The following is a 17,601-nucleotide window of genomic DNA, read 5'->3' on the forward strand; positions in this document are numbered from 1 at the left end:
ACATCAATGGACTTTCTGTCAAACTGTACAATATGCATCTAAGTTAACTTAGTGGACTTTGGTCATGACTGATATAGTGTTGACTGGACAACATTTCTCACAGTGTCATGGCAGTGGCCTGGTTAAAACCAGAGCACTCATTAGTAACTGAGTTATGGTCTGGCAAAGCTTCATAGACAAATAATTTCCAAAGGGTTGAGTGTGTGTGTGAGCGTGTGTGGGAGTGTGTGTGTGTCACCAACGGACGATGACATATGCAGAGCAACGGAGAAACATCTGAGACAGCAATTCTCTGTTTGTGATATCGAGGAAGATGATGCAATGGCTTCAGACGACTTTTGCCGTTGTTGTAAAAGAAATATGATAATAGCTGGTGTCCGCTAACCTGGTCTTCCCAGACTCTTGTACATTTCATTTGTACATAGAGTCTGGCCACTCTCCATTGACAAGCGTTTATTTCCGCGAAGGCGGGCACCCTGTTGAAGTTTAAAACTATTGGATGTGCCCTGAGCCACTCTGGATCTGCCATAACCAATCGCTAACGTTTGGTCGTGACGTATGTCCTGCGCCCTTCGCCACATGGAAATCCGACAACATAAATGTGCAGGCCACCTCAGTGATAAAATCATAAGATAAAACCTAAAACTCATGCATTCAGATTGTGATTTATTCACGCCACGGTGGACGAGAGTTTTGTGATCGGGAATGCGCCGCTCACGTGGTCCGTAACATGACTGTATGCTGTAAATAAAATGTCATATGCTTGGTATTATAATAAATGCTGCTATAAATAACAGACCAATTCAAAAGCTTAAGTGCTTTTATTTTTATTTCTTTGAGCGGTGATGAAATATATTGCTCTTGTAAATACTTGCCAGCATTTTAAAGAAATCTAAAGAAAGAAATGCATCCAAATAACAGCAAAGCACAACCGTACGGTGCCCTGCAGTGGTCAAAAAGGATTATAAACAGTGAATTTTTAAGTGATATATTGTTTAAAACTCAGAGATGTGGATTCGGACAGCTATTACATCACCACAAGACCTTGTGTTTATCAAAAGCAGTAGGTAACTAGGCCGGGGATTACGCTGGTGGTGAGAGACGGACGGCAATAAAATAACTGACCAGTCCCTGTAACTTAAATTGTGGCAATACCTTCCGACCCCACAGAAACAGAGAAACAGTCCGAATAGCTTCAGCAACTCCTTCATCACTAATGGAGCGAGCTGGAAAATCAAACGTTTACCGATGAGGGCCAAAACATCATGGCCACCAACAAACCCCAGCAAAGACTGTTATTGCTCCAGCTTTGACTTCTGGATATTCGGCAGCGGTGCTACAATGGAATGAATGGTTTCGTTCACATCTTTCTCCGCCGCCATTACTGAACTACATCTCAAACTAGCGCTCGACATCAACGTCATCGTTCTCAGCCACTCCTTCTGTTCACTGATTGGACCGGTAAATATTTGTTCGGAGAAAACCTAAGAACACACTGCAGTCCCAGACGTAGTACTGAAGGAAAATGAAATTGAGCGCACGTATGTAGGAGGGCGGAGCCAGGCTAGGTGTCCGCTGCCACTCCATCAACATTTGTGCAAAATTTGGAAACCCTAATCGCAACTCAGAGCAACTGAAACATCTCGGATTGAAGGTCGAACAGAAAACATCGAGCTCTCATCGCATTCGCCCCCGCTGTAAGGCATTTGTGTTGCAATTAGCAATTTGCAATATTTTGAAAATAAAATCTTTGTAAAAATGTGTCTCACACACTTTATTCAAATTCAGTCATTTCAGATGTGTTAGAACATTTTCAGACTTGAGCATAGTTAGGCTAGTTATTTATTTACAATTATTGCATGACTAGCAGATGTGTGAGGAAATAAGCACAGAAAGGCCAGGTTTTAACGAAAAGGAAAAGTTGAAATCGCTTAAAACAGATGCGATAGCTGATTCGAAAGACGAGTGATGTTTCCTTTTACTTGTGATGTGAATGGGCCTTTACATTTGCCAAAAATATTACTTTTTACATTAAAAAACAAACAAGCAAGCCCAACCCTGGAGAAAAAAAGGTTAAGCAATGTAATGCATTATTTTCCATAAAAAGGTACTAAGTTACTTTTTTGGAGAGTAGCGCAAGATTGTAATGCTTTAATCGTTTGCCTTTTTTGAGTTTTGTTGCCATCGCTCCACAAACCTTTCCTCCATTGCATAATTCCACCTAGCGGCACCAATACCATCGCCTCTCTTTCGTTTTGGCATGTTTGAAAGTGTGATGTCATGAAGCGACGGCGGTTTTCATCCAATATGACACACTATACGAGATAAAACGATTGATGATTGCAAGCCGAGTTGCACGTCGTCGTTACGAATCACCACAACACCCTACGTCTAACGGATCGTGCCAACATCAGGCTGAAATTGTGTGGTCTAAACCCGGTACTGTAAATGCAAAATTCATGATCGTAACAGGCCACAGTGTTTAGAGACCACATGATATTGACAAGAAATGTTGCAATGAATTCAAGCAGTCACAACACGTTCTCACACCCAACTCGTCACACATTGACTCTTAGTCAGGACCCTTCGGCGTCACTTTTTAACCCACAGGTACCCCTGTAGCGTCATTTTTCGACACACTGATCTCCATTGATTTCAATGAGAAACCTTTGGCGTCATACACAGATGTGTTGGGCATGGGAATGTTATCATCATGCTAAAATTATAATGGGTTATGATTTTGTCATTATGATATGTTGGAGTGTGAATCATCCAGCATAATACTTTTTATTTACTTTTTTATTTACACTACAGTCCCTGACAAAAGTCTTGTCGCTTGTGTACAAATTGACCTAAAGTGCCGCTGAAGTATATTTCTAATCAAGATTTTTTTTACAAGAAATGGCTCATTTTAATCCCACCAGCTTTTGTGATAATGTTTCAATGAAAAACTAAACTTTCAAAAAGTATTCTAATATTCACAGCTTGGTAAAGACCATTGAGTCAATTTTTGCAAAGACATAAGTGTTGCCACCTTGTCATATGAGCTTCACCTGTGACTAATAATGGATCAATTAGGTCTCAAGTGTGTATAAAAAGAACCCCAGTACACTGACTAGACCTTCACATTAACTGCAACTAGACCTCTGCAAACATGCCTAAGATTCACCCTGAGACTAAAGTTTTGATTATCAAGAGGCTGAAGACCAGATCCACTGCTGATGTGGCAGACACCTTCAATGTGTCTCAGAAAAATTGCTGCCCGAAGAAACGTTTTGATTGTGAAATGTCATTGGCTCTCGAGTGTCTCGTGACCGATTGTGTCATTACGTCAGCTTTGATTGTGAAATGTCATTGGCTCTCGTGTGTCTCGTGACCGATTGTGTCATTACGTCAGCTTTGATTGTGAAATGTCATTGGCTCTCGAGTGTCTCGTGACCGATTGTGTCGTTACGTCAGCTTTGATTGTGAAATGTCATTGGCTCTCGAGTGTCTCGTGACCGATTGTGTCGTTACGTCAGCATTGATTGTGAAATGTCATTGGCTCTTGTGTGTCTCGTGACCGATTGTGTCATTACGTCAGCTTTGATTGTGAAATGTCATTGGCTCTCGAGTGTCTCGTGACCGATTGTGTCATTACGTCAGCTTTGATTGTGAAATGTCATTGGCTCTCGAGTGTCTCGTGACCGTTTGCGTCATTACGTCAGCTTTGATTGTGAAATGTCATTGGCTCTCGAGTGTCTCGTGACCGATTGTGTCATTACGTCAGCTTTGATTGTGAAATGTCATTGGCTCTCGAGTGTCTCGTGACCGATTGTCGTTACGTCAGCTTTGATTGTGAAATGTCATTGGCTCTCGAGTGTCTCGTGACCGATTGTGTCGTTACGTCAGCATTGATTGTGAAATGTCATTGGCTCTTGTGTGTCTCGTGACCGATTGTGTCATTACGTCAGCTTTGATTGTGAAATGTCATTGGCTCTCGAGTGTCTCGTGACCGATTGTGTCATTACGTCAGCTTTAATTGTGAAATGTCATTGGCTCTCGAGTGTCTCGTGACCGATTGTGTCGTTACGTCAGCTTTGATTGTGAAATGTCATTGGCTCTCGAGTCTCGTGACTGATCTCGTCATTACGTCAGCTTTGATTGTGAAATGTCATTGGCTCTCGAGTCTCGTGACTGATCTCGTCATTACGTCAGCTTTGATTGTGACCGATTGCGTCATGATAAATAGTCGGTGGATCTTTTGAATGAGATATGACTGAGTGTGTGTGTTCATGGAGCAGATAATATATTAAGATCAACTCTGTTCTTCACATTAAGATATCGTATGACTTCAGAAGACTTGTTAATACTTTTATACAGTTTTTTGGTCGGTTTTTGCAATAAATACCTGTGACTTTACTTTTATTTACCTGTTATGTGTTTTACGTCAGCTTTGATTGTGAAATGTCATTGGCTCTCGAGTGTCTCGTGACCAATTGTTTCATTACGTCAGCTTTGATTGTGAAATGTCATTGGCTCTCGTGTGTCTCGTGACCGATTGTGTCATTATGTCAGCTTTGATTGTGAAATGTCATTGGCTCTCGTGTGTCTCGTGACCGATCTCGTCATTACGTTATGTTTTATAAACATAGTTCGGGAGTAACATGTCAAAATAAGCTACTCAAGTCTCACCAGCTGCCTACAATCACTAATAAACTTATCTACCCTATCAGCATGAAGGTAAGCCATATATAATCACAGCCAAACTCACCTAAGGATTCTCTACAGTATTCAGAATCCCTCCACCCCTCCGTCTCTTCTCACTCACCAGGTTCATATACCTAAAGGGGATACTCTGTGTTCGGGCCAAATTACCAAGCTCAGAGCCCTCTGCCCGGACAGCACGCCAAATACATTTACCAACCTAATCTATTCGACTTATTTGTAAGTTTGAAGTCAGCTTTGATTGTGACCGATTGCGTCATGATAAATAGTCGGTGAATCTTTTGAATGAGATATGACTGAGTGTGTGTGTTCATGGAGCAGATAATATATTAAGATCAACTCTGTTCTTCACATTAAGATATCGTATGACTTCAGAAGACTTATATACAGTTTTCTGGTCGGTTTTTGCAATAAATACCTGTGACTTTACTTTTATTGACCTGTTATGTGTTTTATATTGTTGAGAAGTGGGTCGGTGTAGGGCAGGAGTGGGGTTAGTTGCTCAAAAATATAAAAGTAGGATATAAATATTTATAATATTTTACAAATTGATCTGACGCATTGGGCAAACGACTGTAATCAATGGAGTACCCTCTGTGTTAAAGATTGACTAAGCGACGAGTTGGGAGTGAGAACGTGTTGGACAGACAGACTAAAGCACATAATACAGCTTTAACTAGAGCTCAAACCCAGCACATCTACTCGTGCCACAGATGAAACATCACACACACTGCTCACAGGACACACTGGTTCATGCTCCTCGGGGAATTTATTAAGTGCTTGTTTTTTTTTTCATTTTTTCTTCCATTTCATTTGTATCACTTGCGCTCCCGTCTGGAATCGTGGTATGGACAGGGAAGCAACAAGAGTCAGTTCATGTTCTCAGGCTAGAAAATCATTTACATCACAATTTTTTTTGTTGTTTTACTGACTTTGAGACCACAAACATTCCAGCAACACACTCTAGGGTAGATGAGAAACAATTAGAAAGCTTGACTTTTTGCATAGTATTAAATGAACAAAGACATTGAGTTTTTTATTTACAATTATTGTATAGATTATAAAATTCATAAAAACAAGATGAATGAACACTTTTCATTTACCCATAAATTGCTATTGCGCCAAAAGTACCTGTGGCGTCGTATGCTCTTTGTTCCACAAAACGCATGCTGCTAAGTACAGTACATAGAAGCTGATGTATTGCAAGAAATATTATTATTCGTGATTATTATTAGAATGCCTTTATCCTTCCGATTTATTGGTTAAACATGTTAAACTGCATCCGTTATTTGGCCCGTCAACACAGGGCGCAGAACTAAACAAAACTGAATTGAACTGAAGTGGCCAGTCATACCATAAAAGATCTCATCTGGAGTCATTGCAGTCCACACACATTTCAGACAAACTTTCAACGTGTCAGAGGCGATTCTTTTGGTCAGTGTGAGTTGTGAGTGATTGTGGATGAGGCTTTGAAACTTTTTAAAGGGACAGTTCACCCGAAAATGAACGGATAGACTCACTCGATCAGACTGTTTTCGGGACTGGATCGGCTGATCAATCTGGGCCGACACTATGTTGCTGTCTGGGTTATGTGTTCGTCATTACATGAACTGTAAAAAGTGATCAGTTGACTTAATGCGAGGAAACCCGGTTTGCCTTAAAATGATTAAGTAATAAACTTCATGTGTGTTTGAAAAAAATTAAGTAATGTGAAGTTTATTTACTATGGGTTCTCTCACTTTTTTTAAGTTGAGTCAACTCAACTCACTTTTTACAGTGAAGGAGGGATGTGTGAAGATTTTCAGTAAATAATGACTGTTTCAATCTTCTGTATAGTTTGATTTCAGAAGACGAGGAATATAGTGCAGAAGTCATGCGTTGAATCAATGGTGTAAGAATTGCAATTTTTAGGTGAACTATCCCTTAAACACAGGTAAAATAATTGTTTTGTATGTTTCTCTCATTGAGTATGCCTGAGCTAACAGTTAAAGCTTGTGCACCTTATCTTGATGAGGAAAATTGTCAAAAAAAACAAGTCAAATTTGCAGAAAGATGAGTTGCATATCCAGTGTATGACATCATGCCTTTCCAATTGCTGATAAACGAATACATGGCTGACTTTATAAGTGTGCCTTCTGATAGACTCCCGTTTGTCCTTTAACTTCTAGAGTACAATAAATAGTTAACGACTAGTGAATACTGTTGAGATGCTAGAGTATATTTACTGACTGCAGGAAGACAAGCTTGATTTGAACACAGAAGCACATCTAAATTTACACCACAGAAATTCATTCATATCTGGATAGTGCAGAAAAGGATCGCATGTGTGTGTATGTGTGTGTGTATTGTTGTTGTTGGTTTGGGTTTTTCTCTTAAGAGTCAAAAGCAACATTCCTTCTTGGTTTTGTTTCATTACATTACATAATTCAGTTGTTCAAAGTGTCGTCAGCTCAGGAGCTGGGTTCGTTTCCTTCAACCAAAAGAAATCTACAAATTAAATGTCAAAAAAGAAGAATCAACACAATAGATCACAATATTTGAACACAATTTTGATTTCCATACAGAGATGCCAAATATAACTTAGTTTGCACGTTTCCAACATAAAACCCATCGCAGCTTTCGATGGTCACACGGAACTGAAACTATTTAATGTTAAATATTATGTACTTCTAAAGAAGATATTTAAACCCAACCTGATATATATATATATATATATATATATATATATATATATATATATATATATATATATATATATATATATATATATATATATATATATATATATGCTCACATTTGAGGCCGACCACAAGTTCATTGCAAGCTTTGACTTCGACGAAACCTTCAAATCCAGCAAAACCGATTGGATTTTCTCTGGGGCCATTCAGGGCCGTCGATCCCGACTTTTAATACTACGATGCCACATTAATGATATATCCCACTATAATTTGGTTTCTTTTGTTATCTTCTAAAAATATCTACATTATTTGACAAAATAGCAGGCAAGTCCAGCGCACAATTGGTAATAAAACACCTAGAGTCCGATATTACAGGAGAACTGAACAACGTGAGCTGTTCCAACTACGTCTGCTGCGTGGTTTTGAACCCTACAAAGAAACCAGGACGTATCTACAGGTTTTGTAAACAAATTACATTCTCTTTAGGACATAAATAAGTTAAAGTAGTTATTGAAGCAGAACAAGGCAACATGCCAACAAATAAAGATAAACTCTGTAAATATATATTTATAATATGTCTATAAATATATATGTACGCTTAATAAATTCTAATTTCCATGGGTTTCTCTTTTTCGACAGGTGCAAATCTACTGTGCAAGTTGAGCCCTGCGACCTGGATACACCTTAATCGATAACCAAATAAATCTATACAATTAGATACATGCCACACACAATACTCACAGATCAGTGAATCAGATAAGCTGTCGTAAAATAGCAGTCCACCGCACGTCCCACCAAATCAAATCAAACCTTTTAAATAAAAATAAGGTTTCCAAATAAAAACCTGGGTAATGTACATTCATGCAGGAGCAACGATAATAGCTGAATTTGATTTAAATTACTCGTAATAGTCTGTCGTTTCCTCAGGAAATGGGAGCGCTGTGCTTGCGCTTCTCGAGTCACTCCGCCATCATCCGAGTCAGTCGTCGTTCGATAAAAGAAAGTGGCGCGACCACGCGTTCTTCAGTCACCAGTTCGCATGCACTCCGGAGTGCTTTTAAACGTAGAGTTTAAGATGATTATGGAGTGATCTCCCACGTGAGATGGCTAAAGCGATGTCTCCAGACTATGAAGCGGGCTCCCGGGATTGGAGGAAGCAGCAGATTTACTCGTGTCGGTTGTCAGGTTTATGCCGCTGTCGATGGCGTTGTTGTTCTTGTTGGGAGACGTGGGCTGGCTGGAGTTCTTCCTGGCCGCCTCGTCGTCAATGTCGGTGTCGTCTATAAGAGGAATGTGAGGCGTGGAGTCCTCTATTCTAAACTCTGGATGAGTCATGAAATTGTGGATGGAGGTTCTGGAGTCGGGTTTTTCCAAGCCTTCGTAGAGCGAGCTACGAAATGCGTTCACAACACGTATCTGCGTAAGGAAAGAGATCAGTGTCAAAGGGTTGCGAAGCGAGTCCGAAGACCCCCACCCAGGGACAGCCGTAGAGCCACCAAAACATTTGGAAAATATTGGCATTGAAAAGAACGCAACCCAAACTCATGATAATAAGAAAACATAGGCAATGCTCTTATGTCCCGTTCAGTACACAATACAGTATACAGTGAAAGATCCAATGTGTTGTATACCTAGAGACAAGCATTGTTAATTCAACAAAAATTAAACCAAACAAAGGAAAAACAAAATGTCATGCAAGTTGAAATCATCTCGTGGGAAGTTGGTAAGAGAAACAGATTAGATAGGTTCAAGATGAGTTTCAAGGTAAACACAAAGTCAAAGGCAAAACAAAAGGAAACAGTAGAAGTCGAACAAAGACTTGAGAATGATGGGGATAGGAGATCCTATGCTTCGAGAGCATAGGGTCGCAACACGATGATGGAAGCAAACCAAAAGCTTGACAAGCCAACTCAAGGACTACACACAACATGCAACTCGGGACAACACCACGTGGAGATGAACACAGGCACACAGACTGTGGAATAAGAAAAGACGAGAACAAACAAAAGTCTGTTCTTTTAACAACTCCATGCGTCTCTGTGTAAACACTCAAGTATAGGCCGAAAAGTTTTGTTGAGGTTCACAGAACTACACTAAAAAAAATGAGAGCATCCCTTAATAACGTATTACTGTGGAATTTAAACTTTAATAGTAGGGTGTAGCTAATATTCCACTTCAAAAGTTTACAATTACAAATAAGCTTTCGGAAGTACAATAATCTAGGCACAATTCTCACAGTAAACTAAATACAGTCTATGGTCTTGTTCCACAACCTAGTGAGCAGCCTACCTAGTCAGCAAGATGTTCAACGATAACTCATTCTAACAGCCTTCACTGATAAATCAACCCCAGAATGCATTGCAACAATCTCAATGGACTGGGTTGAGATTTTTTTTTGTATGTTAGTCCATGCCACATCGATAAAAAAGTTCAGTCTAATTAAACTAGACAATATCTATTTGGACTACTCATTAGAGTATTAGTTGTTAGCATAGCAACATTGTTATCTATTCTTCGATTCAAGTGAAGAATCAGCATTCGCTGTAGAGTGTTTCATATCCATCACTTATGAGGTTCTGTATGGCTTAGTGTGCTTCCTTACTACCCAGTGTGAAAGCCACTATGGACAGTAAAGCAATGTAGGTCTCTAATTCTCTGCACTGTTGGTTAGTACTAAACGTTCCTACTCAAACTATATCCCTGCATCTATGAACTGATAGCAGTCACTGTGCTCTTGACACCTCTCATCACCTCCCAATTAAACATAGGCTTTTATTCACTGTCTGTGTGAAGCTGCCTAAGCACTGGAATGGAGAGGGGCTCGCTAGGGTTTGGAAATGAGCTGCTATGATACCACCAACTACTGAAATGCTATGCATGCCAGCCAACATTTCATGCTAGGGCCAACGTAGGCACAAAATGGGCTTAAGGTATGGGCCCTATATGGGTTTGCCCATGGGTTCCATGTCTGCTTTTGGGGCTCTACATGGGTTTGCCCATGGGTTCCATGTTGACTCTATGGGTCCTATATCGGTTAGTCCATGGGTTCCATGTTGACTCTATGGGTCCTATATCGGTTAGTCCATGGGTTCCATTTTGGCTCTATGGGCCCTACAAGGGTTTGTCCATGGGTTCCATTTTGGCTCTATGGGCCCTACAAGGGTTTGTCCATGGGTTCCATTTTGGCTCTATGGGCCCTACAAGGGTTTGTCCATGGGTTTCATGTCAGCCTTTTCTGAATTAGCCCTAATATGGGCCCTACATGGGTTTGACTGTGGGTTCCATGTCAGCTCTAGGGGCCCTACATGGGTTTGACTGTGGGTTCCATGTCAGCTCTAGGGGCCCTACATGGAATTGTTAATGGGTTCCATGTCAGCTCTAGGGGCCCTACATGGGTTTGTCCATGGGTTCCATGTCAGCTCTAGGGGCCCTACATGGGTTTGTCCATGGGTTCCATGTCAGCTCTAGGGGCCCTATATCAGTTTGTCCAAGGTTTCCATTTTGGCTCTATGGGCCCTATATCGGTTTGTCCAAGGTTTCCATGTTGACTCTATGGGCCCTATTTGGGTTTGTCCATGGGTTCCATGTGAGCTCTAGGGGCCCTAAATGAATTTGTCCATTGCTTCCATGTTGGCTCTAGGGGCCCTATATGGGTTTGTCCATGGGTTCCATGTTGACTCTATGAGCCCTATATCGGTTTGTCCAAGGTTTCCATTTTGGCTCTATGGGCCCTATATGGGTTTGTCCATGGGTTACATTTCAGCTCTAGGGGCCCTACATGGGTCTGTCTATGGGTTCTATGTCAGCCCTATCTGAATTAGCCCTAATATGGGCCCTACATGGGTTTGTCCATGGGTTCCATGCTGGCCCTATCAGAATTAGTTCATACTGGAGCTAATTGAAATATGGCCGTCATGGAGCCCATGTCAACCCATGTAGGGCCCATACCTGAAGCCCATATCATACCTATATTGGCCCCACCATGAAATGATTGCTGGAATAAAGTTATCACTAAAACAACCAACATACTTGATCCTAGTTTTGTTTTTCCTGTAGAGAAATAGCACACTTTCAACCTAGCTAAGAGCAAACTTACAAAGCCAACACAAACTGGTCTGAATGACAGATGAAAACAAATGTCGGAAGGAATCACATAGATGAAGACTGGCCTAACGTTTAGTGAGATTCTGCAACTGTCAGCATCACACAGCAGACTACATGACCAACAGAGTAAAGCCATGAGACATAATGGGTCGCTGTGGGCCTTAGATCTACATCACACAGATGACAAATAAGACAAGACTATGGAGAGGAAGCGCCACTCTCTTCACACGTCTCCGTATCTGTGTAGAGAGAAAAAAGTAAAAAAGGACAACAAAACAGCCTCCCGTAATCAGTCGCGTAACTTCAACAATGCAACCTAGAGCATTTTAGAGAACATGTCAGGCTACAGCGGAGTGGGGAATGGTACCAATGGCTATACTTGAATGTTTACCCAGCCTGGTGAGTTTGTTGGTGGAATATTAGTTCACATCAATTTTGCGACGGACAATGGAGGGACTCACAACCTGAAATTCACTTCGTAGGCTGCACCCTTTGTCCAGGGCTCTTAGCACTCTGGGGAAAACAAACACATGGTACATTGAAACACGTTCTTCTGAGAAAGTGGGTTAAAGATGATCTGATAAACTGTGACATGAAAAGCAAGAGGAAATCAGAAGCAAAGCAGATTTTCAGGGATGCCCTTTGACAAATACGCTAATCGCCTATGTCTAATAAGAAACTTGGAGAGCTCCAGTGTCATGCCCAATCCCTTTTAGACCATAAGGGTTTCTGTTTGTAATGCCTGATTAGAAATGCCTGTCAAAATGGACTTGTGTCCAGTGGACTCCCAGACAGCAACATAATGTGGGCCCAGATCCGGGCCACATCCTGTATATTTGGATTGCCCTGGTACTGGATATGGGCCAGATCTGGGCGATACTATTTTGCTGTCTGGGATGACATATGGGACAGCTACACCTTGGGCGAACAGATTTCAAGGCCCTCTCCTGGTCCTGTAACCCCCACATTGCTTCCTGTCTCCCTATACTGTCCTATGGGATAAAGGTGCAAGTAATGCTGCATTCACACCAAATCATGTCTTGTACATAAGAAATATTGGAAACTGGGAATTTTATGGTGTTATATTACAGCTTATAATGCGGTGTGCTTTCTTTGTTTTTCATTTAATTTATTTTCTGAGAGCATATAGTGGTAAAGCAATGTAGTGATGAGGGATTTTGTTGTCAATAACAAAGCCATACATGGATTCATTTTGGTGTTGCCATAGAAACAAATAATTTCTGAGTCATTGAATGTGAACAGCTCCGAGTAGCTGTTTTCTTATAATTATGGTAACCCTGACACAACATTAATGCAGCATAATATTTGCAACAACTTGTAGAACAGAGCTTATTTCTAGAATCTGTGCAGCTGAGCTGCTTTCCTGAGATGCCTTTTTAAATAACATTTACTGTTTAATGATCAGTCTAAAACAGGGCTGCCCAATCTTGTTCCTGGAGATCTAGACTGTGTCCGAAATCCCCCCCAATACCCTTAATTGTATATGGTAGTGGTGTTCAAAACCATTGTAGACGTTATTGAATGCACTCATTAAATCCCACCAAAAAATAAATACAACAAATGTACGCTAAACGGCTAGATAATACCCATAATGCACTGTGAAAGTCACACCGAATGAATTCCCGCATCTGACCTGAAGATGGCGCCCGCAACTAAATCATGCGTCCCTCCATTTTCCATTTTGCAAAAGCCTTCTGGTGCACTCAGGGGTCTGCCTCGGCGGTCTAAAGGCGCTTGTCAATGTCAAAATGATTGAGATGGCCAATCAAATCAAAGCAGGCGGGGGTTTATGTTCTTCTTTTTTTTTCTCTTCTCGATTGTGTCGTTACGTCAGCTTTGATTGTGAAATGCCATTGGCTCTCGAGTGTCTCGTGACCGATTGTGTCATTACGTCAGCTTTGATTGTGAAATGTCATTGGCTCTCGAGTGTCTCGTGACCGATTGTGTCTTTACGTCAGCTTTGATTGTGAAATGTCATTGGCTCTCGAGTGTCTCGTGACCGATTGTGTCATTAGGTCAGCTTTGATTGTGAAATGTCATTGGCTCTCGAGTGTCTCGTGACCGATTGTGTCATTAGGTCAGCTTTGATTGTGAAATGTCATTGGCTCTCGAGTGTCTGGTGACCGATTGTGTCGTTACGTCAGCTTTGATTGTGAAATGTCATTGGCTCTCGAGTGTCTCGTGACCGATTGTGTCCTTACGTCAGATTTGATTGTGAAATGTCATTGGCTCTCGAGTGTCTCGTGACCGATTGTGTCGTTACGTCAGCTTTGATTGTGAAATGTCATTGGCTCTCGAGTGTCTCGTGACCGTTTGTGTCCTTACGTCAGATTTGATTGTGAAATGTCATTGGCTCTCGAGTGTCTCGTGACCGACTGTGTCGTTATGTCAGCTTTGTTTGTGAAATGTCATTGGCTCTCGAGTGTCTCGTGACCGACTGTGTCATTACGTCAGCTTTGATTGTGAAATGTCATTGGCTCTCGAGTGTCTCCTGACCGATTGTGTCATTACGTCAGCTTTGATTGGGAAATGTCATTGGCTCTCGAGTGTCTCGTGACCGATTGCGTCATTAAGTCAGCTTTGATTGTGAAATGTCATTGGCTCTCGTGTGTTTTGTGACCGATTGTGTCGTTACGTCAGCTTTGATTGTGAAATGTCATTGGCTCTCGAGTGTCTCGTGACCGATTGTGTCATTACGTCAGCTTTGATTGTGAAATGTCATTGGCTCTCGAGTGTCTTGTGACCGATTGTGTCATTATGTCAGCTTTGATTGTGAAATGTCATTGGCTCTCGAGTGTCTCGTGACCGATTGTGTCATTACGTCAGCTTTGATTGTGAAATGTCATTGGCTCTCGAGTGTCTTGTGACCGATTGTGTCATTACGTCAGCTTTGATTGTGAAATGTCATTGGCTCTCGTGTGTTCTGTGACCGACTGTGTCGTTATGTCAGCTTTGATTGTGAAATGTCATTGGCTCTCGAGTGTCTCGTGACCGATTGCGTCATTACGTCAGCTTTGATTGTGAAATGTCATTGGCTCTCGTGTGTCTTGTGACCGATTGTGTCATTACGTCAGCTTTGATTGTGAAATGTCATTGGCTCTCGTGTGTTTTGTGACCGACTGTGTCGTTATGTCAGCTTTGATTGTGAAATGTCATTGGCTCTCGTGTGTCTCGTGACCGATTGTGTCATTACGTCAGCTTTGATTGTGAAATGTCATTGGCTCTCGTGTGTCTCGTGACCGATTGTGTCATTACGTCAGCTTTGATTGTGAAATGTCATTGGCTCTCGTGTGTCTTGTGACCGATTGTGTCATTACGTCAGCTTTGATTGTGAAATGTCATTGGCTCTCGTGTGTTTTTTGACCGACTGTGTCGTTACGTCAGCTTTGATTGTGAAATGTCATTGGCTCTCGAGTGTCTCGTGACCGATTGCGTCATTACGTCAGCTTTGATTGTGAAATGTCATTGGCTCTCGTGTGTCTCGTGACCGACTGTGTCATTACGTCAGCTTTGATTGTGAAATGTCATTGGCTCTCGAGTGTCTCGTGACCGATTGCGTCATTACGTCAGCTTTGATTGTGAAATGTCATTGGCTCTCGAGTGTCTCGTGACCGATTGTGTCATTACGTCAGCTTTGATTGTGAAATGTCATTGGCTCTCGAGTGTCTCCTGACCGATTGTGTCATTACGTCAGCTTTGATTGTGAAATGTCATTGGCTCTCGAGTGTCTCGTGACCGATTGCGTCATTAAGTCAGCTTTGATTGTGAAATGTCATTGGCTCTCGTGTGTTTTGTGACCGATTGTGTCGTTATGTCAGCTTTGATTGTGAAATGTCATTGGCTCTCGAGTGTCTCGTGACCGACTGCGTCATTAAGTCAGCTTTGATTGTGAAATGTCATTGGCTCTCGAGTGTCTCGTGACGGATTGCGTCATTAAGTCAGCTTTGATTGTGAAATGTCATTGGCTCTCGAGTGTCTCGTGACCGATTGCGTCATTAAGTCAGCTTTGATTGTGAAATGTCATTGGCTCTCGAGTGTCTCGTGACCGATTGTGTCATTACGTCAGCTTTGATTGTGAAATGTCATTGGCTCTCGAGTGTCTCGTGACCGATTGTGTCATTACGTCAGCTTTGATTGTGAAATGTCATTGGCTCTCGTGTGTCTCGTGACCGATCTGCTCATTACGTCAGCTTTGATTGTGAAATGTCATTGGCTCTCGAGTGTCTCGTGACCGATTGTGTCATTACGTCAGCTTTGATTGTGAAATGTCATTGGCTCTCGTGTGTCTCCTGACCGATTGTGTCATTACGTCAGCTTTGATTGTGAAATGTCATTGGCTCTCGTGTGTTTTGTGACCGACTGTGTCGTTATGTCAGCTTTGATTGTGAAATGTCATTGGCTCTCGAGTGTCTCGTGACCGACTGTGTCATTACGTCAGCTTTGATTGTGAAATGTCATTGGCTCTCGAGTGTCTCGTGACCGATTGTGTCATTACGTCAGCTTTGATTGTGAAATGTCATTGGCTCTCGAGTGTCTCGTGACCGATTGCGTCATTACGTCAGCTTTGATTGTGAAATGTCATTGGCTCTCGTGTGTCTCGTGACCGATTGCGTCATTACATCAGCTTTGATTGTGAAATGTCATTGGCTCTCGAGTGTCTCGTGACCGATTGCGTCATTACGTCAGCTTTGATTGTGAAATGTCATTGGCTCTCGTGTGTCTCGTGACCGATTGTGTCATTACGTCAGCATTGATTGTGAAATGTCATTGGCTCTCGAGTGTCTCGTGACCGATTGTGTCATTACGTCAGCATTGATTGTGAAATGTCATTGGCTCTCGAGTGTCTCGTGACCGATTGTGTCATTACGTCAGCTTTGATTGTGAAATGTCATTGGCTCTCGAGTGTCTCGTGACCGATTGTGTCATTACGTCAGCATTGATTGTGAAATGTCATTGGCTCTCGAGTGTCTCGTGACCGATTGTGTCATTACGTCAGCATTGATTGTGAAATGTCATTGGCTCTCGTGTGTCTCGTGACCGTTTGTGTCGTTACGTCAGCTTTGATTGTGAAATGTCATTGGCTCTCGAGTGTCTCGTAACCGATTGTCATTACGTCAGCTTTGATTGTGAAATGTCATTGGCTCTCGTGTGTCTCGTGACCGATTGCGTCATTACATCAGCTTTGATTGTGAAATGTCATTGGCTCTCGAGTGTCTCGTGACCGATTGTGTCGTTACGTCAGCTTTGATTGTGAAATGTCATTGGCTCTCGTGTGTCTTCACACAGACGATCTATCACTTCATGTCATTGCGGAGACAGACTCTATTCTTTCCGGTGACATCACGAAACAAATGCACACAAATGTGTCCCTGCTATTAATATACAGTCATTGATGAACTTTTTTTCCATCATTTTAATGACGAAGAAAAAAAAACTATATGAGAGCAGATTAGAACCAGGAACCTTTGACAAGGTTGATCTCCAAACACAGGACTGGGAACCACTGGTTTAAAAAGTTTTCTTTTGGGTTTTTACTGACCTATGTTAAGATACAGTCGAACCAAAATGTTTTCAGACACCTTTAGCATTTTCTTACATTATCACAGTTTATTCGCTATAGTTTAGACAATGGTAATAAAATATGACAAGAACTCGAGATGATCTGTTTCGAAAAAATTAATCTTGATAATGTCAGATAACTTTGATAGAAAGGGATGTAATGATCACAACCAACCAATCAGCGGTTAGATTTAAGAACACAATTAGATAATACCAGTTTAGCTCAAGCAATGCTTCGTTTTGTCTGTGTTGTCAAAGGTCTCAATAGTAATTTTTATCGTAATTAACCTATAATTTACCGGTAGTCACTGTATAAAGAATGTTTGGGTATAATATGTCACAGTTTGCTTTATTTTTCTATCCTCGCTTACAGAAATGAACTATAGTGGCCTGCACACACTTATATCTATGCCTGAATAATTTTGGGTTTGACTGTATGCATGTAGTGGCCACATCTTGTATTTTGGTGCATTCCCATGGTTTCAAATATCTTGTCATTTTTTTTATTCATAGACCTGCTTTTCTGGTTTTG

At 41.4% G+C, this 17,601-nt stretch overlaps 1 protein-coding gene across 12 annotated transcripts in view; it reads right to left on the bottom strand.

The window, feature by feature from the left end:
• Positions 1-7,485: 7,485 nt before the first annotated feature.
• The window catches only part of atp2b2 (ATPase plasma membrane Ca2+ transporting 2), a 298,344-nt gene continuing 288,228 nt past the window's right edge, over positions 7,486-17,601 (bottom strand). For 6 of the 12 annotated variants that reach the window (XM_067430946.1, XM_067430950.1, XM_067430947.1 and 3 more), the window contains one exon: positions 7,486-8,801. In XM_067430946.1, the coding sequence (XP_067287047.1) occupies positions 8,493-8,801 (309 nt within the window). In that variant the 3' untranslated portion in view covers positions 7,486-8,492. Of the gene's footprint in view, positions 8,802-11,950; positions 12,003-17,601 lie in introns of all 12 variants that reach the window. The other 6 variants (XM_067430954.1, XM_067430951.1, XM_067430948.1 and 3 more) reach the window with 4 other exon arrangements.

This window comes from Pseudorasbora parva, chromosome 22 (genome assembly GCF_024679245.1).
Source record: "Pseudorasbora parva isolate DD20220531a chromosome 22, ASM2467924v1, whole genome shotgun sequence".
NCBI lineage: Eukaryota > Metazoa > Chordata > Actinopteri > Cypriniformes > Gobionidae > Pseudorasbora > Pseudorasbora parva.